Genomic DNA, 27373 nt, shown 5'->3' on the forward strand with positions numbered 1-27373 from the left:
TCAAACACGGGTGTGGGTTCAGTCAGATTGTGTCACAGCGCACACAACCGCATGCATTTCCTCTGCTCTGCACATGTCACTGCTGCAGGTGGAGCAGCGTTCTCTTCCACCTCGCTTGAAACAGTGGCAACTACCTTCGTTCTCTAATCTTTGTCCAAAGGACTACTTCCAGTGTCACCCACTGTGAAATGTAAACGCTGAATGGTTTTTAATGACGTAAGCCACTCCAAACAAGAGTATAAGAGGGCGTGCTTCGTTCCCATTGTGAGTTCTTCTTATCCTTCCCACTCGCTCTTTCTATCAATTGCTGCCACCCACACAGTCACTCTTTCAAAAGCTCCCAGGGGCAAAACAAACTCCGGGGCTCCCCACTCGCCACGTGCCAGAGCTATCGTCTCTGACAGGCAGGAAGAAGAGGAGAGGAGGAACAGCTGCTCGACTCGCTCACAGGTGTCTGTCTGAGGCCGTCATACTTTAGAATGGACAACAGAGTTCATTCTTGCTCTCTCTCGCCCGATAGGCCTCAGCTGCCAGTAAGATCACGTTGCTTGTGCTATCAAGTGCAACTGCGTCAATAGCTGCACGTTATGACTCAGTAAGAGTGACTCAAACAGTACAAGCTGCAATTGCACTTCACCCGAGAAATATTCACCAGGTCTGCTGTGAGTTATCAGGTGCCATATCAAGAGTAGATATTGTGTAGAATAATTCCAGTAAGGAGGCAGGAATGCTATGCTAGCCTAGCTTATTTTAAAAGTACACTTTGCTCGATGAGCACAAGTTGTGTCGTCATTTTTGAAATTCTGTTTGGTGCTGCTAATGGTGCAAAATTACTTTACCTGTACCTCATTGTTGGGGAAAGTTACTTTTGAAAGTAATGCATTTATTGTGTTATGCATATAAAAGTAAGTAATTGTGGTAGTTACTTTTTTATAAAAAGCAATGCATTACTTTTGCGTTACTTTTGTTCCCTGGGTTGGGCTTGCTAATTTGTTTTTAAATAATAAAAAAGTATTTATTTCAAAAAAATTTTTTTGCAGCTGTAAAGGCTATTTCACACCAAAAGTGAAATGAATAAGCCTTCGGCTGAAGCAAGTGTTTCTGCACTTACTCCCAGTTGCTCTCAACATGGGACAGGACAGCTGTCAGGGATTTAATGGAAAACAAATTTACTAGCATTTCTTATTTGAAAAAGTCAGATATTTTGTTGTAAATTTAAAAGTAATGCATTACTTTACAAGGTACTTTAAAAACAGTAATCTAATTACACAACTTGTATAACTTGTAATGTGTTACCCCCAACACTGCCTGTAATACTGCAGGAAATATATTCATTTAATTCAATGGAAAAATTTTAAGCAAGGCAACATAAGGTATAAATTACTCAACTTTTAAAACCTGAAAAGATTTTAAAACACGAGGCATCATACACTTGTCAACTTTGTAAATGGTTACAGAGAAAAAAGACAGAATGACTAGGGATCTAAAGTCATTCCCAACATAAACTCATGCAGAAATGCTGTTTTAAAGTAATTCTAAAACCTAAAACATGTTTGATATCCTCCGACTGGATTGAATCATAAGCTGCACCAGAGGAAAACAAGCTGAAAAACAGCTCAAGAGATTGCATTTGTCGGTTGCATACATAATTAAGGATGTATTTTATTTATTTTTATTTTTTTAAAGCAACCTTACTAAAAACTGACTCTTATTCCTTGTGAGGTTTAACTTAAGTAAATATTATTAATTGTAAAGATTATGCATTTCTGGAGGGCACAGTCTTAAAAATGAGACACGGTAATAGTCCGTGGCAAAAAAAAAAATGGAATCTGCCCATCACACACTACGCTATTTTCCATGAAACTCAAAATCTGCAGACTGACATGGATTTGATTCTGGAAAATTTCTGGCAAACTGGCAGAGAGCCTTTTGTGTAAATGCAAGGTGGAAACATAAAGCAGGAAAACTGGATCACAAACAGAGACTTAATCTTGTGGGCTGCACTCCAACATTAGTTGCAAGTTAAAGTCCATATCAAACTCATTTTCTCATCCCATTCCCCTCTCCTATCACTTCCTGTCTCTACTCAGCTAAGGCAAAAACGTCCCCAGAAAGTACGTATAAAAAATATCCCAGCATCAGACCATTGTAACATTACCAGGATTAGAAGAACCATCCCAGCAGGAACAGGACATCAATATAAAGTCAGGTTGACGCTGGACATGACGTCGGACAGACAGACGTCAGTATTTGATGCCAATTTGACATTGACTGAATGTTGGATTTAGGTTACACAACCAGCTGGAGTCAGCTGACGTCGTTATTGTACATCATTGATTTAGACATTGAATTCTGGTCACCTGGCATTGTGTGCTTGCTGGGATAAGATCCGAAGCTGTGAAATGTGCTGTAACAAAATAAGCTCCCCTCGAGAAGCCCTTTTCTTTATTTATTGTGTTATATTTTTAAAAATATGTGCATATGGCACCGCTAAACTGATGGATAATTTCGCGGTTTGCAGTGTCCACATTGCATTTGTATTGCCGATATTGAACTGAAAACAACCACTAAAACAAGGGTTTAAACTTTACCGTAATGTCCAGTTTAAATAAGGCAATGTCCACATGAACATGGGTATTTTTATGAACAAAGTTTTTTCTTCTTCCTTTTAAAAAAAAATCTCAGTCCACATAAAACGCAAATGCATGGTATGATGCACTGCCAAAACAACAGGTGGCGATATCTCAACCATAAAGCCATGTTGGCCAATCAGAAGCCTGGAAAAGTTTCCAGTAGGTGGAGATAACAGCGCAGGCTCCGACGTCACAAGCCAAAAACTCTGGTTTCGCTGTCTACACGATAACACTGCAACCAGAGTTTTTGAAAATCTTCACCCTGGCAGGCTGTTTAAAAAAATGTTGGTTTCAGTGACCGGGTACTGCGTTTGCGTGTGGACGTACAGCCAAACCGCGTAAAAAGCTGTGGTTTTAATAAATAACGGCGTTCTTGTGGACAGGGCCAAGTGTCCGATTGAAAGAACTGTATTTTTTCTCCCATTTTTGTTTTTCTTGTATGCTTTACCAATGCACGCTAACACAGTGAGATAGTCTGCTGTTTATGCAGTCATAAAATCAGAGACCCTGCACTCAACATCCAATTACAAGTGGTCAGAAGAGACGCATTTGAGAGATATCTACTACCATGTGTAAATGGAAATGTGTCTCCCTTGACCACTTGTGATCGGATCAACCCAAATGCAAGCAGAACCAATGTGCCTCAGTGTGGGCCGTCTTGCTATTCCCCATCCCACAAGATGCAGGGCGTTGAGTGATAAACAGAAGTCCCCACACTTTAAACGTCCCTCACACTGCCTCTTGTCCAGGCGTCAGAGACAGATGGACTGGAAGAGTCCATGTGCCTCACACATTTCCATTTTTGACCATGCCTGCAGCAGTCCTCCCAAAATAACCCCCATTCCTCACAACCTTATATGTGCAAGGCCTCAGCGAGGCTACAGTCTGGGGGAGAATCACAAATCCAGACCACACGAGACACGCCGTTGTCCCATTGTTGCTTTGTGATCATTGTGGTTGTCTCCTGTCTAGCTATGCATCTCACAGAACTAGATCAGGAGTGTTTGTTACACCTTTTTTCGTACCTAGACAAGGACAGTTGCCGCAGCCTGTCCCTGACCTGCGTACGACTAAGACAAGTCTTCCTGGACCCACAACTGTGGACGCTACTTCACTTCAGGTCTCTGTGCGAGCTGAGGAGGGACAACTATGTTCTGGGCTCTTCGCTAAGGTACCTGGCTGTATGCTGGCACTCGAGCAGGGTCCAAGTGTGCAACATTGAGGACTGGATGAAGACCACATTCCAGAAGGACCTCTGCAGGAAGCACGAGAGCCTTGTCAGTGACTTCCTGGAGCGTGTTTGCCACATGTGAGTGTTTCTGTTTGTCTTGGCATCAACATTCATTTTTGTCATTGGTTTGATCTTGGACAAGCAGATGTTGCTACTCTGATATATTTAGACAGATGAAGCAATCTTAACGAATCCCATCTCCACTTTTGTTTTTAAAAGTATAGTAATGGCACCGATTAAAATTTTCCATGATTGTTTACAGACCTTTGCGCTTTTCAAACAGTCAAAGAATAACGTTTGCACAAAACTGTCCCATTGTAAACAACAGTATCCAATGGCTTTCAAATGGTACAAAATACCAACTATTATTAGCATAAATTTGTGAGACAAACTAAAATTTTAGTAGCTTTTGCCATAGTGCTTCTATCTCATTTGCGCTCGCATATTTTCAAACTTAGTGCATAAAGCAGTGTTGAATCCTAGGTTTTACATCAGTGACACCAAATCACATTCTATTTTTTGGTTCATAACTGATCATGACCTGTCGACAGAGGTGGAAAGTAACGAATTACATTTACTCGCGTTACTGTAATTGAGTAGCTTTTTTGTGTACTAATACTTTTTAAAGTAATTTTTTAAATCTGTAATTTTACTTTTACTTAAGTATATTTTGTTTGAAGTATTGTACTTCGCTACATTTTAAAACACATTAATTACTGAGTAAAAAAAAAAATAAATAAATAAATAAATCGCTCCCTGGAAACTACGGCATAATGGGCAGGAGGGCAAACTGGCGCTAAAATCACAAGAAAGATGCAGACGGACAAAACAGGCGTTAGTGGTGCAGACACCGCTGAAAATGAAACCCCGTCATATTCTGAAGTTGAACTCGAAGGAAATGAAGTGAACCCCTGGCCATATGTATGCTCTATTATGCAGTGTAAGCTGTACTTGCCTAGGAAGACCAAACTAGCAGCTTATAAAATCTCGACAAGACATCAACCCTTCGCAAGAATATAGAGGTAAACTAAATAATTGCATGGTTGCATTGGTGGTTAAAATGAAGCTTTGACATTTTAGCAAGAGGTTTTGCACAAATTATCTAAAAAGACCGTGGTGAGGAGTGTATTATTTTTGTTTTAATGATGTGCGCGCGCATTTATAGTTCGTTCTTTCACTGTGTGATTCAGTCTCCTAAAATGCATTTAGAATGATCACAAAATTGAAGATATAGGGGCAGAAAATTCACATATTTATATAATTTCATATATTAAATCAAAATCAAACAAAGAATGCCATCGTTTCCTCCAAAAATCATCATGAATATATACATACATACATATATATAACAGTTCAGTAAACAAGTTAATTAAGAGACTTGCGTTTTAGACACCATATTGCCTTTTTTAGCTCTATTTCTACAACAGAAAATAATTCCAAACACAGCCACCAAAGCACAGTTTTGCGTCTCTGAGCAACGTGACAGTGTTTCGTTCCTGAATGAATCAACCGTTTAAATGATTCGGTTCAATCGCAATGACTCACTTATTAACAGTGACTTGCTGACACATACTGGCCATTTTAATTTCACATTTAAAGTATCTTTTGATTTTTTTAAATAATTAATTTCTTATCATTTCAAATGAATATTCAACATTTTATGTCTTGTATATCAAAACATTATTCATGCATTTGTAACTGCAGGTTAAATGCATTCTTGTCCTGCACTAAACAGTGTAATACATCTAAATGCCACTTCCAATGAATTTTCTGCATTTCCTCTGCATTAAAAGATGAGTTTGTTGATACTGATTTGCCTGGTAACAGCCCAAATGTTATATTATTCTAAATAACTGATTCCTTTAATTAAAAACAACTAGTTTGAGATTAATAGACCTATCCCAGGGGTCAAACTCAGTTCCTGGAGGGCCGTAGCCCTGCAGAGTTTAGTTCTAACCCTGCTCCAGCACACATATCATGTAGTTTTCAAATAAACCTAAATGATTAGATTAGCTGGATCAGGTGTGTTTAATTAGGGTTAAATCTAAACTGTGCAGGACTGTGGCCCTCCAGGAACTGAGTTTGACACCCTTGGCCTGTCCCATTTTGACTCCCTCCCACTGTTAAAATGTAACTAAGTAATTTTTACTCTGAGTAAAGTTTAAATGAGCTACTTTTTACTTTTACTTGAGTAGATTTTTAGACTGGTACTTTTACTTGTACTTAAGTAAAATTTCATTAATGTAATGGTACTTTTACTTGAGTAGAATATTTTTGTACTCTTTCCACCTCTGCCTGTCGAGATTGATATGCACAAGAGCAAATGAGATCTGAAAGCTGTAGTGGAGGGAACGATTGTCAGTAAACAATAACTTGAAGTCACCATGAAATCAAAATGGACATTGCTTAGATTTCGGGTAATGCTGTGTGATGTGTTTATTATAAATGTGCACATCATTATTTTTTTTCATCTTTTTAATCAAAAACATTCACATCCTTTCCCCACCGTCTCTTCTCCAATGACTTGTAAACTGGCATGTTTGTTCAACAGCCTGACGTGTTTTAATTGTAGCGATATGCAATATGATTATGATATGATTGTAGCGATATGCAAATAACAAATAGAATGAATTCCCAATGGATGAAATCAAGTCTCGTTTTTTTCCCTCCTCATTCAAGAAAAGACTCACATTTTCCACTTAATGCCAACTTTATTTTTTCATACTGTTCCTACAGCCTTCGTACTGACTATTTTTATGATGCCTTTATATTTTTTGTTTGTTTGTTTGTTTACTTTTTTGGAGCTTGAAACATCTAGTTACTGCTTCTGTTGTATGGAAAAGAGCAGCTTGAACATTCTTTGAAATATAAGCTTTTTTGTTCTCCACTTGAAATAAGTCAGGTTTGGAACAACATGAGGGTGAATAATGACATTTTTGTAAGGACTAACTCTTCAAGTCACAAAATTACCAAAATATTTTAAACTCATGGTAAAACCAGTCACAATTGAATGTTTATGTACTTTATCTGGTTTAGGAAGGAGCATATATGCCTTTGGCTGTGAAATAAATGAATTAAATCTCTATATAAATGGAAGCAAAGACACTGCACAGCAATTTTAAACATTGTCTGCAACAACTGGCCCATCAGACCACAGCTGCAGGCACACCACAGACCATTCTGTCAACAGGAAGCTGTGGGACCGTCACCCAAAGTATGGACTCAAAGAGTATGTTTTACCACAATTATTTAAAGAACAGAGCAATACGCCGACCATTCAGACGTTTTTGTTTTTGTGTGTTGCAGCATTACTCATTTACCAGGTTCTGTTATGAGTTGAGAAGGTTTACAGGGGTACAGAACATTCAGCAATTTGAAACGTCTGTTTTCGAGGAACACAGCTACATTAGGACATAGCATGATATTTTTTTTAAGGAAAAGACGTCAGTGGTGGGAAGCTTAAACGTACTTCAGCATGAGCTGATGTTCCTCACGTAGCCATTTAACTCCACCAGTGTCAGACTAATAGGGATCTTCTCAAACCTCCGTTCCTTAAATATTCATCAGAAACACATTTTAGCTTCAAGCAAGCACGTCATCACAGTCTTCCACTGATAGATGCGGCTTGTGTTCGAAGCGTGCTGAGGCTGGGAATGCAGTTTGCCTCATGTTTTGAGTGACACAGGGTCTGTGGAGTAGCACGCAGAGCACAACTGAATTACCCTCTGGAGTTTTTAGGGCAGATCTGTACAGCCTCTTCCTCTTCCTCGTCCAAAGACACGTGACATCAAGATGTGATGTGTAATGTACAAGTCAAAGACGCTAGAGATGTTAACTTTCACTTAAGCCTGTGAACGATCTCAGCGTCAGCGCGGAAAGTGAGGAACTAACTGATCTCTGCTTCATTACAGTTTGCACATTTTTTTTTTTGTCGCGAACACTGATCTGCCTTCAAAACACCTGGCAAAAGAGTCACACGACAATGTGCGTCATCACTACGACACACACTTTACGGCATTGGTTCTGGCTTTTGTTCACACAGAGCTCATTCCAGGACTGAACCCAGCAATGTTACTAGGTCCCCAAATCGGGATAAATCCCAGAATCCATCCCGGGACCTGTTTACATTCACACAAAAGGCAACCCGGCAATGTTCCGGCAATTTTCCGGGTCCAACGTGCATCGTGAAAGGGGGTCTAGTGTTATAGGTTCCTCGGGTCTGTGTTGTGGTTGGTTCTTTAAAGCAACAGTGCACTGATGGTTTCCTCAAGAACAATATGATAAATGTTTATAGAACTCAAAGCATGTTTGATAATTGGTAACAAATGAAAGTTTTAATCAATAAGTATGAAGGAAGAGTGTGCAAAGTGTGAAGGTTCTCACACCAGGATGCAAAATTCTCCAAAGATCCAAAGCCAACTCAAGATGGTTATTGAGGGTTCTTAAAAGGGTTTTTTGGAGGTTAAGAAGTTTTTGATGTTACATTGTGTGTTCATCAGTGCAGTGCCAGTTGTTCTTTGACCAGAGAAAATTGGAAATTGGAGAGAAGCAGAAATATGTTCCTCTGAGTGAAGTTGAGCCTACAATCAGTTCTTTGTTGATGAGGGTGGAATGCACATGTGCGTCGCAGTCACTGTGTTGTGTGTGTGTGTGTCTCGCTCACTTTCCTACAAAGACACACACACACACACACACACACACGCACACACACACTTGCTGACGCCATTGTGGCAATACATTTCAGCTGCAGGAAAATGTATAAAACACTAAGCACCTGGGGAAGAGACAGTCTCAGATGGTGTCATTAAGTTCAAGTAGAGATCTAGTTTTATTCTTCAAATAAAACTTTTATTTTCTTTCTCTTCTTGAACACCTTTTGCCAACTTACTCTTGGCATCTATTAAAATTCTGAACTGAAATTAGAAATTAGTACTGGACTGTCTTTTTTGAGAACTAAACTAGCTCCCTCTCCAGAGCAGATTCTAACCAGCACAACTGGTACTACTCGTGACGTAAGTATACATTGATTGGCCAGACGTATTAAAAAGAACCCTAACCCACCATGGCTTAAAACACTGTGTAAACATACTGTAAACATTGTGTCAACTTATTTCGCAAGTATGATGAACCGCGATAGATGGACGGACACTGAAGTGCAGGCACTTGTAGCAAATGTAGCACTGTGAGTTGTTGTTGGAGATTCCTTCTTTTCATTCTTTCAAACGCTTTACAAATACGTCTACATTCCATGTCCATTATTGTGAAACGCACGAGACACAACAAAAACTCAGCGTCCTTCATCCTCCTGTTGTAAATGTAGTTTTTCTTAGTTTCTGTTGTTGATTGCTGCACACAAATGAGGTCGCTGTAGACCGGCTTACGTCACTTCTTAGTACACACTCTCAATGCGAAAGCAACCCTTTAAATGGTACTGGGAAATAGTTAACGCAAAATCGTCACAGTATTTTAGTACTGTACATTTAGTTCTGGAACTAATTGGTGCAAAAGGCCCCTTTTGGCTGTTTATTAGTAATTATAAATCACATATCCTGCATGACCATATACTACATCTCTAATCCTACCCAATATCTGAACTTAACATCTACCTTACGAACTACTAATAAGCAGCAAATTAGGAGTTTGAGCCAAAATTCGTAGTAAACGGTTTTGTTAATAGTGCAAATTGGACCTTAAAATAAAGTGTGATGAATATTTTTCAGAATTTCTATCAAAACATCCTTAAAATTGTCAATTTACCCAAGAACTATATCAATATAGTAAGAGTTAAAATAACATTTCTTGAATTAGTAGGAAATGCTGATGATCAAAATATGCCATTACTTTAAATGGCCTGTAACTCTCAAAAAGACAACAATTTGACTGCTTTCATCTCCAGTAGACCTTTGGCTCCAAAACAAGAAACTAAATGCATTTGTTACGGATAATTTGCATGATAAATAACACCATTTCTCAAAACAGGCTATTAGAAACCAAAAAATAAAGAATGCAACTACATTTGACCACATCCATCTGTTGTATGGGAATTTTCTGTTGATGTTCTTGGCATAGACCAGTCATTAGGGCCGCTTCGGGGAAAAGAAGTCTCTAGCCTCATTCCTACTGCCATAGACACACCCTCCACAGCGTCCCGAGAGAGATATTAGTCTCTTGAAAGACTACTGTCACTGTGATGACTCTATGAGTTCAAAGAAAAAGCGCTGAATCCAATCCCTGTTAAATTACCATCGTGCAACGTGTGGGATGTCTACAGAGGCTGTATCGACATGGGGAAACCTTCACGGTTTGTGTTATGCAAAATATTAGTAGGGTTTTGGCCCCCAACACCCAGCCTCATTCTCAGAAGCAAAGTAAAATAAGACAGTTACGTCTTTGTTAGTCTTTTTGTTAAGCCTGTTTGATGGAAATGCCTTTAAAAAAAATAAAGCAAACAAAACATCTGCACAAGAGAAGGGCGGAGCTACCAGAGGAAGGCATGCTTATGTAACCGGGGATGATGCGACTCATTTATCTGGCGTGTTTACTTCATCTGGACGGCTCTGAAAGCTCCTCCCGCTCAAACACAATGCCTGAAAGCTGCTCCATCAGAAAAAAACTATCTAACCAACCGATTCCCGAGGCTTTGATTTCTTGCGAGCTTCTCTCATCCTTCCTCTACTGCTGATCCCTTTATCAGAACGTCTGTGTCACCGATGGCTGTCTGCGATTAAAAAAAGCAATGACACGTGTAGTGTGAGATCCGCCCCATGGCCAGGGTTATTGGGACAGTGCTCATAACACTTACAGGCGGCTGGAATATGCCGGTCTCACATGTGGTTAAGTGGTAAGATTATGTAAGAGTTTATATAATCTGCATCAGTAAACGTGATTGACATCTCAAAGCTACAACCATTAGCTCCCTCCGTGTGAGTGTGTGTGACCCTCTACCAGCAGGCTGCAGCAGAGGAGAATCACGGACACACAGAAGGGTGACTCGTCAGTAGCCAGTGAGGAAGGTTCCTGCTGCCCGAGCTCATGACATGAGAAATGGCTCGGCTTTCAGCTGGTGCTATTTAGCAAGAGCACCAGCTGTGTTTGTGTGGCAAAAACAGCTGATACAGCAAACACTGACTTAGGAAATGGTTTTTTGTTATGCTATGCTTAGTATAATACCATGCAAATTCCTGATGGGGCTACATAAATTATTGCCTAAAGTCTTGGGTTACAGTTACTATGTTGCAATATATGTCAATTACTGTCTATTGACAACACATTTATTACACAGTTTACCATTTTATGTGTCCCCCGAGGAGTGAAAAATATTTGTCATGCAGTAAGCTAGTGTGTTTTCCAATCAGTTATTTTCTGGCGGTCTTTTAAAACATTGTTCTTTGGTTGAAAATCTTAACCACTGCATAGCAATACTGACTGAGTTTGGGGATGTGTTTTCAATATAATCGACCACTGACGTACAGGGAAACCTGTTTGAAAACAAGCAGCATTGAAATGACTTCAGCTTTAACAGACTGTTGTTTGTTATTAATTAACTTGTCATAATCTACACAAAAAGCAAACCAACATGTATGCTCTGGACATTGCACTTTTCAATTATTATTCCTGTTTATCAGCATGACAATTTTTTTTTTGTCTTTTTGTTTTGTTGTTGTTTTAGGTGTCCGAATCTACTCTCGCTGACTCTGTCTGGATGTGGGCACGTTACGGACCGCGATGTTATTAACGTGCTACAAAGCTGCAGGAGGCTACACAGCCTTAGTCTGGAAAACTGCGCTCGGATGACTGACTCTGTCCTCCAGGCTGTTGTGGACCACGGCCACAGTCTCACAGAAATGAGGGTGGACTTCTGTCGCAACGTGACCCAGGCAGGGCTGCAGGAGGTCAGGGACAAGAGACCAGAAGTGCACCTGAGCGCGTTACACAGTGCCGATATGATTCCAGACAGCAAACCGGAGGAGAAAACACAGACCAGGAGAGCTCTGCAGAAGTTTTTGATCTTCTCCTGACAGCTAGAGACTTTACCTTGATACTTAATGTCAAATTGAGGTTCACAACACTGTCCAGTGCAATTATGGTCCAGTTTAATTTTTTCACAGTTTATTTTGTAATTTCAAAAGTTTCCTTTTCATCTCTGAAGTTTTCATTCCAATTTTCCTTGTTACAGTCAGTATTCTACTACTTGATGTAATCAGCTAATTCATTCTCCTTTCAAACTTATTCTTTGTTTCTCCTCTGGGTTGTTTTTCATTTGTTTGTTTGTCCATTTGACTCCATGAAATGACTCAGCGGTCAAGTACACAGTACAAAGACTAGGTATTCAATATGCAGGGCAGTGGCCCAGTCCAAACTTTCAACCAAATCTTAGGTTTTGATAATAAAACATTTGTGAACTCTGTGAAAGACAGTATTTATTAAAAGCAAAGCATGTTTTGGTTGCATAATCTAGGTTAGTTTTGGAACAACTCATAGCTGGTTATCCTCGTTGTGGGTTTTGGACTTCCTTTCTAGTTATGCAAGAACAATATTTGACAGAGCACAGGTCTTTCTGCATGACATGCATGACATTTATTAAGCAAAAAGGTACAAGAGGCCATACTACATTGTGAATAATTTATATATGTATATATATATATATATATATATATATAGGAATAACACACCAGAGGTACAATATTGTTATCACTTCTGTAAAACCTTATTTCATTAAGCAAATTCATTCATCTTGTATTATAAAACAGCTGGTTGCTGACTGGTCAAAGCTGAATTTCATCCATACCAAAACATACCTAAACCTAGCAACCCATAGAGATCAAATATTGACCTTAGTTATACTATCTGTTTTAAACATTATATGCAGGCTCTTTGCAGAGGTTTGGATATAAATTAAAGAGCTAATGTCATTTTCATTTTAAGAGGACACAAGGAGACGAGCTGTATCTATCTTGTCTTAATGGAGAGTTATAACCTAAAGCCTGCACAGAGTTATTTGAGGCCATGTTGGACATCTTCCAGAGTTGTGATTAGAAACATATTATGTAAGAGCTGTGGCGTGTAGAAGTAGGTTGGACAGTGTCTGTGTTGTCCACGTGACCACCCTATTTTGCGTTGTAATTGCAGCAAAAATAGATGTTCTTGTCTCTTGGAGTCACAGAAGTTGTTCTTCCTCTATTATGCCTGTTTGACCTTTTTCAAGTGTATACAATCCAATCAAACACACAAGTACAGTTTCCTCAAACCCCTTAGGACATCATCAAGGCTGCATGAAGAACAATTGCACATTCTGTCCCTAAATAGTCTGTAATATTATTATTAAAAACAAAATCATTTGTAATGAGTCTTAACAGAAAGTCCCTTGTTTTAAAGCCAACGTTCTCCACAGGATGTTCTTTGCGATGGATTGAAGGCTGGAGGGTGAAATAATATTGGGATATTTTTTTCTTTCCCTCTAATTCCTGTTATCTGTATCTCTTTCCAACTCTCACTCTCTTACTTTTGCTCAAGGTTTGCACTTGTCAAGTTACATAAGTAAGGAAAAAAGCTAAAATTATGCCTTTAATTATGCAATGTCAATTATCTGTTCTTGCAAAAAGTTATTGTTCAAAGCCTGTTATTGTGTTCTTGAAATGAAGACGGTTAGATAATGTCTGTCTAATCAATGCTTTATAAAAATGCCCATGACCAGAACATCAAGGAGGCCATGTGACTCATGGTCCACCCATAAAACTTATCCCAACCCTGTGAAGTCAAGAAATGGTACTGGCCATGACATTTTGTAAGACTTTGAGAGGTCAAATGAGTGGCAAAACATGATCAGCATGCTGTGATTGCCTAAATCTACTCAATCAGGTATTTCTTTGTTGTGGATGTCAATCCACTCCAAGTGGTTATGTAATCCGGTTAATGTTTCTCAAGTGTTTGATAATGTCAGGGGTCCAGCAAACAGATTTAGAAAGGTGGAAAACTTTAGACACTATTTATGTGCATGATCACGTGTAAGCAATTAGGCAAAGGAGCCAAGAAACTGCAGTAGCCTTTTAAAGAAAACGTTTTTCACGCTACAAATGCCAGAGAGTGTAGACCTTGTATTTTCTCAAAACAGAGAACTAGTTAACACCCAAGGGCAACAGTAAGGTTAGTGTTGATTGGCTGTAGACAGCATTGGGCCTCTAATGTGTGTGATCAGCCTGAAGCTACACTGGTTGCAGTAAATCGTCAGATCTGTGTAGTCTACTATGAGCAAACGCAATCTCTGAGGAGGCAATGAAGCACACTTCAACATCTATTTCTTCCATTTTGTTTTTTGAAAGTTTTCAGCCAAAGATCAGTATCAAAAACATCATTTAAAAAGCTATTTTTATTTGCATAGAAAACAATCAAACACCTATGTAATGCTAAAAAACTTCCTAATCTTCAGGAAGAAGGAGGCGGGAACCGGCGGACAATCAATTGAAGCTTTAATAATTCCAAATAAACACAAAACAGCGCACCAGCCCCTCACGGACGACTGGTGCGCTCAAATAAAAACCAAACCACAACTAAAAGCCCAGGCCTGGTCCTCTCTCGTCCTTCACTGTCGTCGCTCCAGTTTTATATCCTTCCAACTCCTACGTGGGACTCGAGACCGACAGTGGGTCGCAGGTGTCACTGATTTCCCAATCATTGCCGGCCTCCCTCCTTGTTCCCACGTCCCTCGGCCCCGCCCCACTCGCCACATACCCCCATCGCCCCTCGCATGCCGGGGGGTAGCCTCGAGACTGCGCTCTACTCCCCCCCCCCTCCCCCCCACGGGGACCTGCGGGAACCTGGGGGTAGGACAGACGAGGCGAGAGAAAAGGAGATGGAAGGAGGAGCGACAGAGACGAGAGAGGAGAGAGAAAAAAGAAAAAAAAATCGGTTCCCAGACGCACTGCTGCTCGGCCCTCCACCGGCTGGGCGATCTCCTCCGCGGTGCCTGGCGGTGGCACTGGACGGCCCTCGGCGGACGGCACGACACCCCTCCGCCGCCCGGTGGACGGCGACGGCTCCTCCAGTTTTGGGCAGCCAGCAGGAGTCCCCCGTTCCCTGCTCCTCCGGATACCTTCACGGAGGCAGCAGGCTCCGGCCCCCTGGCGAACGGCGCCGACTCCTCCGCTCCCTCACGGACAGCAGTCGCCCCTCCATATCGTGGGCGGTCGGCAGCGAGCTCGCCCGTCCCCGGCAACTCGCTCCAGTCCACCGACTCGAGCGTCCATGGCGGCATCCTTCTCGCCTGCTCTGTGGCACCACAGCGGCGAGGGATCTTCAGCAGCGCGTCCCTCCTTCTCCTGGGCTTCGGCACCACTGTAATGCTAAAAACTTCCTAATCTTCGGGAAGAAGGAGGCGGGAACCGGCGGACAATCAAATGAAGCTTTAATAATTCCAAATAAACACAAAACAGCGCACCAGCCCCTCACGGACGACTGGTGCGCTCAAATAAAAACCAAAACACAACTAAAAGCCCAGGCCTGGTCCTCTCTCGTCCTTCACTGTCGTCGCTCCAGTTTTATATCCTTCAATCTCCTACGTGGGACTCGAGACCGGCAGTGGGTCGCAGGTGTGACTGATTTCCCAATCATTGCTGGCCTCCCTCCTTGTTCCCACGTCCCTCGGCCCTGCCCCCCCTCTCCCCACAACTTATCACCCACCTAAAACGTTGTATAGGTAGTAATGACAGACAAACAGTTGCTAGGTCTTGCAAAATATTCACTTTTTTTTTTTTACAGAGTTAAAAATTACTTAAAAACAGCAAAGTATTGCGCAATCAATGTTTCGCCCTATTTTTGCAAACTTTGTCAGGCATTCGTTACAAAGTTGTATGAGATGGCAGCATATTGTGATGGCTTACACACTTTCTCAGGTATTTTTTTTAGAAGGTCGTAAAAGCTAACATTTAAATACAGCAATGTTACAAACTTACGAACTCCTGGCATTCGTAAAAAAAAAAGGTCATAAAAGAAGGCAACTGGTCTTTGTAAACGTTGTCAGGCATTTTCTGGAAGGTTGTAAAAGGAGTCAAACATTACTGCAATGTTACAAACGTTCAAGGTTAAGGTGACATATTAAAATGTCAATATTTTTGCCTTACAGACTTGATCAGGCATTCACACAAAGGGCCTTAGATGCAGCCTTCCAGCATTAAGAAAGCAATATTTTGGTATTTTAAAGTTCATCAGGCATTCATACAATAAAAATGGTGTAAGAGACAGAAATATATTGAAACTTTCAGGCTCACAATCATCACCTGGCATTTGCAAGAATGTCACAAAAGACAGAAACATATTGAGAAAGCAACATTTTGAAGGTCTTAAGATCTTAATAAAAATGTGTGACAAAGCTCAAAAGACCATAACATTGTGTCTTAATAACATTGTGTCTTTTTTTGTCAGGCATTTGTAAGAGTAAGGAAGGTACATTTAAAACCATTTAACTCCTGCAGATTTTGCCATGCATTTATAAGAAGGTCATCTAAATACTATACATTGTCAATCTTTTTACAACCGTGAGATGGAAATGTTGCCATTTTTATTCTACTTCCGTATAAATTCTTAAGAATTGCTGAAAAAATCTTAATCATTTTAGGAATTCTTCTCTGTATGTAAAGCTTTCTCTTGTTTCGTTGTACTTCTTCATTCTTATGATGAAATAGATTGCAAAAGTTACTTTAAGTTGTTAAAGAATCAACTTTATTTTGGCTGTGGTCTATAACGCACCTTTATTTTCCCTAGGTATGTCAAAAAAGATAGGAGTTTCATCAAACAAAAGTCTAAACCAGAATTTGTTCTCAGATCAAGAACTTCAATGCCTTACAGCAATTTAGATAAACTTCAAAGCAAATTGCTTGAAATGCATTTGAAACAGCCATTTTTGCCAGGTGCAGTCGTTCATGTGGGATTATGAGGTCGCACCAGATGCTTATAAGACCATGTAAGAGCCAGTTTCTTCCAGACGGCCTATAGAAATGAATTATCAGCCTGCATCAACCTCTAAGTGTCTCCAAATGTGGGTTCTCAGTGGCACTGATGTATATGAAAAGTCTCGAGTGACTTACGTTCCCTCATGTTTTTGGTCTGTAATGTATGCTTGCGTTTAAACCCATGGAACATCTCCTCAAGGCGAGGAGAATGTCACATGTTGTGCATATGCCTGTCCTCACATGCTAGTCCTCGTATGCTATATAATCTAAAAATAAGGTTATGAGGCAAGCTATAAAACAAGCTGCAGAAGGTTATAAATTATATTGAGGATGTTTATTGGTTAGACTGAAGCACATGGGCAGGTTGTGACATAAGATCTGCATATACATGTATAACATACAGTCTCTTTCTCCTTCTCTTTCTCTCCCTCTGGGTGGAGGAATGCAAAGGCAGATCAGGCCACGAGCTGTTTCGTAAAAACTGTGGGAGGGAAGTCACGTTGTAGTGAACTTCACAGGCTGAGCGGAAAAGAAGGGGAGGGGGAGTTGATTTATGTCATCCAGGAATGGTTGCTGGTGCACTGGCTTCTCTTTTAGACCCCAGCACACATCCATAGCCATTCATATGGCATCTCTCATGTCCTGCAATGGATATGATTTTTGGTAATCATAAAATATAAAATGCATTTTCAACTGCTATGCCTATAGATGATCTTAACTGAAGGGGTCATATTGTACATTTATTTAATTAATTAAATTGTATTAAACTTGTTTTACTATTTTTTGTCACTGTCGTTCACCTTGTTAGACTGCAGTCACATTTACCATTGTTTGCAAAATTCTTGAAGTCAAAATTTAGTAATATGAATAGTTATTTCTCGTATATTGCTGCACTTTGGACAACATTTTTGATCATTTTCAGTAAAGCTTATTGGCAATCAGAATATTTTGTTGTATGAATACCTGAATATGCCAAAACAAAGAACAGAGCCTCTGCTTTTAAACAAACAAACAAATAAAAATATGTTTTTTAGCTGCATGCAGTCTTTTTCAATTAACACTTGAAAGTGGTAAGTTTCATGAAAAAAGGCAACATTTCGAACAAAAAGCTGTGAAAATCACATTTTTGTAAAAAACATCTGGATCAGATTCAGAACGATGATTCAGAAAACATAGATGATATAGATAATTTATATCAACACAAACTTGCACAGTCCTAAACCACTTCCTGGATCGACATTTTATTCGGTAACATTAGACTGTTTTAATATATATAATCACTGTTGGGGAAAGTTATTTTTTAAAAGCAATGCATTACAATGTTGTGTTACTCCCTTAATTGCGTTATTGAGTTACTTTTTATGGAAAGTAATGCATTACGTTACTTTTGCGTAACTTTTTGTCACCTGAGCTGGGCTCTCTTCTTTATTTCTTAATAACAAAAAACACCACACCTCTCACCTCACCTCACTCATTTTACTCAAGACAGGACAGGAGAAGTGTCAGTGAATACATTTTTGTAAAGTAACAGCCAGCGCTCTCCATTGATTTTCTATTGTGGGAAGCTGCCTCCTTGTCATTTCTGACTTAAATAAAAAAAAAACAGAACAATGCCTAAAAGCTGCTGTGTGATAGGGTGCACCGCAAACAAGCTAAAAACACAGAAATACTTTTTTATAAGAAGTCATGTTGTGCCATTTATTTTGGATAATTTCTCCAACAAGAGGAAGGTTAGGAAAAGGGCCACTGACAAAAACCAATGAAATTTACTTTCTCAATATATCTCCTTCTCTCAGGTTCACTTAGGGGGTGAAATAATCTTTTGACATGGTTAAAAATAATGAATGTTTCCTGTCACTGATTATGTTTCCATCCAGTGGGCATAGTTCTCAGAGTAAAACACATTGATCTCTACTTTTGTGTCCTTAAACGCTCGTTTTTTGGGGTCCACAGTTTATAAAAATGTAGTTCTGGGTTTTTAACACTTTGTCACACTGCAAGTTTTAGACATTGTTCAGTTTTTTGTCAGAAATGACAGTGAGGCAGCTTTCCGCAATACATAGTCAATGGAGAGCCTTGGATTGTATCCCCACCTTTGGCCGTGGTTTTCAGATTATGACACTTGTCTCTATAGTGAAATGGAAGTCTTGCACATGAAGTAGAAAAAAATCTCACTTCCACATTGCAAAATAAGCTGGATATTACATCACAGTAAAGGCGGAGCAAGTTTCTGAAAACTGATTAAACTATGTAATGGATAGTAACATGTTAATGGCTTTTTTTGTATACATGTTAGTAAGAATGTACACAGTTCAACCTATTTGTGCACTTCCCTTAATTCAAACCTCACATGTTCGCAACGTGATTTGTCTGTGTGATGGGTTAAGATCAGGCAGTAGACTTGTGAGAGGGCATTACATAAGGATGCTTTTGAGATCCATGAAACAAACAGAACTTTCGCTTAATTTTCAAGTGAAGCAGTAGCTATAGTTCAAAGCAAGTTTACTTTGTGATATTATACACTGTCTGCTGAGTGGCTTTGCTATATGTAGTGTTAGCCTACAAATGTCTTTTAGTTGTTTCTTTTGTAAAAACTATTTTAAGTGACAGACTGTGTTATTTCATGCATTATGTCTGCAGCCTGGAGGCGGTGGGTTGGTGCGGAGCGTTTTAGTACCACATGAACTGAGATGGCCTTCTCAGAAAGCTACAGTGTTGAGAAAGGTGTTTAATGTGCAACATTAAGGTTTGAAGGAATCTCATTTATTTGAAAACATCAAGGATCGTCATGGTGCCAGCTGTTTTTTTCCACTAGTGCCTGCTCTGCCTTCTTTTCCATTTCAGTTGAGGGAAACTGATGTAAATCAAACAGCCATCTATCTGTTCTTAAAGACACATTCCAAAGCTCTATGCAGGTTTATTCGTTGGCCAATACAAACATAACAAAAGTCCCACAGACACTTCCCCTTTTTTCAGTGGGACTTCAAAGGAAATTTAGTATGCTACAGAGTAATCTAGGCTATATGGATTAAGATATTAAACAGGGATCTTCATAATTTTCTGTTAAATCAACTAACAATCAAAACTAACAAGAGATCTGTTAGTACCGTTAAAGTCTACATGAAATGGCATCATAAGCCAATTTGCTTACATAAGCAGATGTATTTCCATTTGAAACATTATGTTTGTGGAAAAAATTGGGGCAGGAATTAATTTGATTCAATGAGAGTTGATTGGATGCTGAAAAGTGATTGTCCTTTGTATTTACAAGTTGGGAAGAATTCATTAGCATACTGTATGAAGTCAGGTGACTCTACTTCTATAAAACGGTGAGTAAAGACTGGGTGTGTTTTTGCCTTTTTATATTTTTACTCAATTTATAAGGTGCTGTAAATTGAACCATTATAAATTCAACATAAATAAGCGACTTACTAAAGCGCTATTTAAGCTGCTTCTTCTGACGAGACACAATTTGAAATCTATCTCCTCCTAGAGTTTTCAAGCTATAAGCACCAAACTCGGGTCAAATCCTTCAGACTGGTCTGACTCGGGTTGCTATATCTTTTTTAACTCAATACGGACGAAAACTGCGAAAAGTCCCATGAAAAATCTAATTTTTAGACTGTTTAACCCTTTCACACATGAGTTTAGAAATATTCTAGATGAGCCACCAGGGTGAGGTTTTTTAAGCAACCACTATTTTAGGATGCATCGCCTTGTTTCCATGGCGATGCATCCGGCTTGTCACATGACACACCACAGCCACAATAGCACTGTATGACAGATGTATTGCTTTTATTCAGTTTTTACTTTTTAATTTAAAATATATTCACAAACGTGTTCACTATATTCTGAAATATCTGATATATTTCAATTCTCAAATATGTCCAAGCAAATGTATTTGGTAGTTTAAACATCTTTATAATGAACATGTTATTTAATCTTTAACGGTTGATGTTAGGTCGCGCTGAATCCGAGCTGTGGGATTTACAACACGTAAATTTCTTGTAAAGTTTCTTGTGAACTGGGAGAAGAGTAGGGTAAAGTTTAGAGTTACCTACACAGTGTGGATATGATACCAATAAAACATGTCGTCAGATTATGTTGGTAAGGATCATTATTGCCATTTCCATAGACATCAGTATGTATTTTACAAACATAAACGTATTGTTTTGCTAGTACTTATGTGTATTCTAATGTATGAAACCTGAAATAAGTATTATATGGTAAACAAAACACTGAAAAGTTGTGATAATATGACAAGCGCTCAGTGCCATGTCAAAGCGTTAAAGCAGATTTGAATTCAGAAGTTGATCACATGACTCACACACTGGTATGATTGTCAAAGGGTTAAGCTGTCTATTACTGGAAAAGCTTAATGACTACCCTAGGTCAACATCATAAATCATGCTAGCAACATACAAAAATTTTTTAGCTGCATGCCAAACATGCTAACAACATGCTAATCATGTTAAAGCATACTAGCAAAATGATAATCATGCTAGAAACATGCTACCAACATTTTTTGCATGTTACAAACATGCTAGCAACATACTAAGCATGTTTAAAACATGCTAACTGCATGCTAATCATGATAACAAAATGCTAATCATGCTAGAAACAATGCTAACAAAATCCTAATGATGAGGAATAATAATTGAATGCATTTCAGTTAACAGATGCAGCATCTACTGTATCCGCCATTTTGTCTTACTAAAAAAACCTCTGAAACTTTAACGAGCAATTACGACTTTGTGGTGCCATTCATGTGCATTCAACAGATCATTACATGCTGTTAGCTATTCATTACCATTCACATTCATCTTGAAGGCAGTTCCTTGGCTGGCCTGTGGCATGAGAATATGATAAAATATTTTGGATTTATAATGTTGCTTGAAAAAATTATTTAATGAAATATGCTTTTTTGGGTCCCAGATGGTATAGTTACATCATGCGCCAACAGGCGCTAATGTGGCTATGCTAACCAGCCAAACACAGACTCTTTGACCAGTATGGAAGCAGGTGGTTAGTGAGGAGCACATGAGAATGAGGATGGATTGGTGATGTCGACTGAAGTCGTTTCAGAGATGGAGTAAGTTAATGTATTTTGATGAAAGATATGAAGACAAACATATTTTTCTTTCGAATATCATGCAATGATGAATCGTTCACAATAAGACCAGGAATGTGTATTAAGAAAATAAATCAAAGTAAGTCAATTTTCATGTCATGTCAAGAACAGATCAGCAAAACACAATAAAGCAACAACAGTCATATCCACAGCAGCTGTAAAACAAGGTAAATGGATTTACCCTATTTGAGTTTATACATGTACATCAACTTGTCAGTTATAAGAGCAGCACGCTGGAAGCAAGAAAACAAAACGGATGCACTTCCACAGATGGCTGAAACGATTACCTCTTGTTATTTGCAAATGAATTGAAGCAAACAAGTTTTGACAACAGCTAGTCGTTATCCAATTTACTCAGAGGTCATTTTACCACGGCAGCCACATTTTTCACAAAGTACATTTCCCTCTTGGATTTCCTCTGTGCGAAATGACAGTTCAAGACTCCTGGCCGTATTCATGGCTGCTCATTTTACAGAACTTATTTCCAGCAATGGGCTCTTCATTTGAAAATCAAATTGAGCAGGAGCAAGCCTCCAGGCGCTGGGAAATTATAACAGGCTAATCGCTCTAAATCAGTGGTTATACAGTATGCAAAGAAGACTGCATAATGATTATGACTATGGTACAATCTAGTTTAAATGCTGGTTTCTGAGGCTTTGGCTGGCTTTTAAAGCAAGTAAGTTTAGAAACATTGGTCTCCGTTCTAAAACATAAACTTAGACCATGCAATTTTTCACAATTAAGTACATAACAAGAGGTTATGAATAGGAGCGTCAATTTAATCTAATCGCTTTAGTGTGACTTAAGAATACAATAAATTAAAATTAGAGTTGTAAATGTCTTTTAAATTATAAAATTGTAAAAAAAACAATTTTTATGCTGAAACTGCTTAGGTTTGTTTTGTGCAACGCACATTTGGCACAACTAATGCAGTTTGATGTAATTGATCTAATTCTTCATGCTTCAGAAAATGAACGATGAAAACAGGTTGTAATGCAAAATGCAAAAGCAAAATACTGTTGTTACCATTCTTTCTTTGGGTGAAACAACTTTTGTTAGCATCTATTTGGCTTGAAGTGAAAATATGTACTCTGTAACCTAATTGTTATCATTACTAAAATCTCAAAAAACATGCTGCTGAAACCTATTTAGAAAAAAAGAATATTTTATCTCATGAACCTATTGTTTATCTATGCGTCAAAGGCAGTTTCTCAGCAGGACTGTGGCGTGAGACAAAACATCTGCAATATAGTGAAATATTTGGTATTTATATGTTGCTAGCAAAAAAAAAAAAAAGAAAATGATCAGTGTGTTTATGCAACACTGTCTGGGACTTTGGGAAAGTATGACAATAAAAACCCTCTTAGCCATTAAAATGAGCCACCTCCTGCTTTATTCATAAGATCTCAGTGTCGAAGTATACAAGCATCCGCTATAGATTTTCTTAATGGGGGAGTGAGTTTGGATGTGAGCTACCCTCTTTTTTTGCTCTTCTCCTATTCATGCAGTGCTGGGTTTCAATGTGCTGATTTGTGTGGCAATATGAGAGAAATACAGCGAGATTGACGGACGGAGATGGGTGGAGGTTGGACAGTCTTTTTTATATTCCTGGAGGATGGAGTGAGGGCGTGTTATCTGATCTTTCTGTAATCTCATATGTCCACAGAGAGAGAACATCAATACCAGGCCTGTTTTTTTAAATACTTTTTTCTGTGTCTGAACAGGATGGTCCACATATAATCTGATAGCCCACTTGAATACAAAATGTCATGTTGTCTAGACTACAGGTCCTCAGTCTTTTCTCAACTACCAGACTGAAATATAGTCTTATATACAGATCAATAATTAAAATAGATATTCTTTATTATTATTATTATTATTTACTTTGCTGAAGGTAAGAGATATTGAATACAGAATGTCAATTCTAAAATTATGACAAAAACTGTGTAGCGTTTTGCAACTACAGTAGGTAGAACACTCTTGCAATATAGCAACCAAAGAGAAGAACCTAGCAACCAAATAGCAACTAGAGGTGCATAATATTGTGGGAAAATGGTATCTTGATATCTATAGTAATTTTTTTTTTCTGGTAATGATAATTACACAATATTTTACTTAGTGTGTTTTTGTGTTGGTACCAGTGATGCGCGGGTTGATCCGAAATGAGCGGTTGCCTGCGGTCACCCGCGGTTACGAGTCATCCAAAAATATTTTTAATGATATTCGGGTCGCGGTTGGTCGGGTCGTTTGAAATACCTTTGTAATTTATATAGTACTAGACACAATTGAGAAATACAGGCCTACACTTTATTGGCTGAATAACTGCTTTTTCATTCGACCCTGCCTAATAAATACAAGGATACGTCCATAGGCATACTGTTAACTAGGTCCAATAGTTCGGAGGAGAGCAATAAAAGCGTTAGTCGATAGGCTGAGTCGTACGTCAATCAAACTGTTGACTGGTGCACGAACGCCTCCTCAAGAATCTCAAATTGGATAGCGCGCGCTGTTCGATCAGGTTAAGCAGCCATGGCCAGTGTGGCCACGAAAACGAGAAGATGCACTTTTAATAGCGAATGGACCGCTACATAGCCTACTCTTGGTTAAGACCTGTAGATGGCAAAGCAGAGAGAGCTTTTTGCATTTTATGCAAAAGTAGTTTTTCTGTGGGACTTGGTGGAGAATACGACGTGAGCGACATTGTGCATGTGAGTACCACAGAAAAAAAGCGCATCATCAAGAAACATGCAAATCAGTGCAATCGTTTTACAATAAACCAAATGACCCACAGTCTGACAAAGTTTCGACAGCAGAAGTGACGAGCGTTTATCATGCCGTACATCACACACATTCATATCGCTCTACCGACTGCTGTAACAAGTTAGCCCCAGTAACTTTTCCAGATTCTGCAAATGGCTAAGAAAAAAGCTGTAGAAACTTTGGGACAGGTAGTGTCTTAATCTTTTAGTCGGTGGGTTTAAAAAGAAATATAGGCAATGGATTACAGAAAGCTTGAAATGTCTACTTTTAAACGAACATATTCAAACCAAAATAAATGGGCTACTCTCTGATGATGTAATCCATATGAAATGTGCATTTCTCTCTGGCGTTCATGGCGAGTCCGCATCGTCAACTTCATCTTTGCAGCGACACAGAAAACACCAGTTTATTACTAAACATTTAAATGAGTCCTTGCTAATTTAAACACATTCATAATCATTACTTTAACCGGTTCTTTGTGGCAAGCCTTATGTGTGCGGTAGGCTATAGTCTATTTAAGTAATTAAATTAATATAAAGAGGCGACGCATTTACTACTTTTAAAAAATGCGGGTCAGGAAGCGGGTCGGGCACTATATTTTCTTTTTCTCTTTTTGCGGTCCGAGTTGCGGGCGGGTTAGTGGAAAACATCGGTCGGGTGCGGGTTGTTTATACATTGACCTGCGCATCACTGGTTGGTACCTTGGCAAGGAGACCTGTCATTGGATAAATTAAACTAAAACTGCCAGTAGGTGGCGGCAAGTCAATGTCTTGATGAGCGAGTCACTGCATGATTCATTTAAATGATTTGTTCAAAACAGCTGACTCATTTAGAGATGAAACAAGCAAATGTCTTTATGAAAGGATCATTGAATCACTGACTTAAATTTACATTTACATTTAGTCATTTTGCAGACGTTTTTATCCAAAGCGACTTACAATTGGGGGATACATAAATTGATTCTTCTTAAAGAGGCAAACCGACACAGGAAATGCTCATAATACCAAGTTTTAGGCAATGTTCAAATAAGCACAAACTAGAAAGAGAAGGAATAAATAAAGAGAAAGACAAAGTTGTTTTTTTTTTTTTTTGGGGGTGAAGTCAAGTAGCTTCGAAAGAGATTTTCAGTTGTTGCTTGAAATTTTTCAGGGATTCAGCATTCTGGATAGGGGTGGGATGATCATTTCACCAGAAAGGAATTGTGAACAAGAATGATCTGGAGAGTGATTTTGAGCCTCTCTGTGGTGGTACCACCAGACTGTCGCTCACTAGTGGATCTCAGACTTTGGAGGGGATGTAGATTTGTAGTAGTGAGTGGAAGTAGACAGGTGCTGAGCCAGTGGATGTTCTTTACACAAGCATCAATGTCTTGAACTTGATGTGAGCTGCAACCGGTAGCTAGTGCAAGGAGATAAAGAGAGGCGTAACATGGGCTCTTTTAGGCTCATTGAAGTGCCGCTGTATTCTGAATCATTTGTAGAGCTTTGATTGTGCTTGATGGAAGTCCAGCCAGAAGAGCATTGCAGTTGTCCAGCCTATAAATGACAAGGGCCTGGACAAAAAGTTTTGTAGCATGCTCTGTTAGACAGGGCCTGATCTTTCTGATGTTGTGCAATGCAAATCTGCAAAATCGAGCAGTCCTTGCAATGTGGTCTTTGAAGGTCAGCTGGTCACAGCTGAAGGTTACACCAAAATTTCAGACCGAAGTTGATAGGGTAATTGTAGAAAAACCTAGCTGGATTGTGAAATCATTCTGTAGAGTTGGAGTGGCAGGGAAGACAAGTAGCTCAGTCTTTGCCAGGTTGAACTGTAGGTGATATTCTTTCATCCATGCCAAGATGTCTGCCAGGAAGCCTGAGATCTGTGCAGCTATCGTTGGATCATTTGGTTGAATTGAGAGATAGAGCTATGTGTCATCAGCATAGCTATGGTAGAAGCCATGTGCCTATATGATGGGACCCAGTGATGTTGTGTATATGGAGAAGAGGAGGGGTCCAAGAACTGATCCCTGAGGAACCCCAGTGACCAGTTGATGTGCTTTGACCAGTTGATCCCCTCCCCAAGAAACCCTGAAAGACCTACCAGTGATATATGATTCAAACCAGCGAAGCGGAATCCCTGTGATGCCCAGTGATGAGAGGACAGAAAGGAAGATCTGTTGACTGACAGTGTCAAAAGCAGCAGATTGATCCAGCAGAATAAGAACTGATGATTTTGGAATCAGCTTTTGCAATCTGCAGGCCATGACTGAAAGTAGCAGTCTCAGTTAAATGGCCACTCCTGAAACCTGACTGGTTAACGTCCAGTTTGTTGTTCTGTGAAAGAAACAATGATAGCTGGTTAAAAACAACTATTTCAAGGGTTTTTGCTATGAATTGAAGGAGAGAAACAGGTCTGTAGCTATCTGTAAGTGAAATGTTTCAAATGACTGACTCAAAGGATTTGAACAAAACACTGCAGTGTTGCTCTGAGAGGCACAAATGTAAGAAACATTTTCAGTAGCAAAACAGTAAAAAAAAACACGTCTAAAATGTACTCTCAATATTATGAACTCAATATGTATTCTCAATATGAAATTGTTTTTTGAAATGTATTATAAAATTAATATCACGTTTGCGATCATGCTCAAGCACTGATATTCAGGAAAAGAGTACTCTTACTTGTGTGATATTGC

General features: G+C 39.2%; 1 protein-coding gene and 1 long non-coding RNA gene across 2 annotated transcripts in view; one reads left to right on the top strand and one right to left on the bottom strand.

The window, feature by feature from the left end:
• Nucleotides 1-3483: 3483 nt before the first annotated feature.
• Nucleotides 3484-12046, top strand: fbxl22 (F-box and leucine-rich repeat protein 22). Its single transcript, XM_059536058.1, has 2 exons — nt 3484-3942; nt 11534-12046. The coding sequence occupies exons 1-2, from the start codon at nt 3491-3493 to the stop codon at nt 11880-11882; spliced, it is 801 nt and encodes a 266-aa protein (XP_059392041.1). The 5' UTR covers nt 3484-3490; the 3' UTR covers nt 11883-12046.
• A 14385-nt stretch (nt 12047-26431) lies between these two features.
• Nucleotides 26432-27373, bottom strand: part of LOC132125205 (uncharacterized) — a 42602-nt gene continuing 41660 nt past the window's right edge. The window contains exon 3 of the long non-coding RNA XR_009426867.1: nt 26432-27014. This is a non-coding gene — a long non-coding RNA (uncharacterized LOC132125205). The remainder of the gene's footprint in view (nt 27015-27373) is intronic.

This window comes from Carassius carassius, chromosome 43 (genome assembly GCF_963082965.1).
Source record: "Carassius carassius chromosome 43, fCarCar2.1, whole genome shotgun sequence".
In the NCBI taxonomy this organism is placed as follows: domain Eukaryota; kingdom Metazoa; phylum Chordata; class Actinopteri; order Cypriniformes; family Cyprinidae; genus Carassius; species Carassius carassius.

Coding starts and splice junctions, on each gene's coding strand:
- fbxl22 (XM_059536058.1), top strand. CDS start 3,491: ATGTGCAAGGCCTCAGCGAGGCTACAGTCTGGGGGAGAATCACAAATC. Junction 3,943..11,533: donor CTGGAGCGTGTTTGCCACAT/GTGAGTGTTTCT, acceptor TTGTTGTTTTAG/GTGTCCGAATCTACTCTCGC.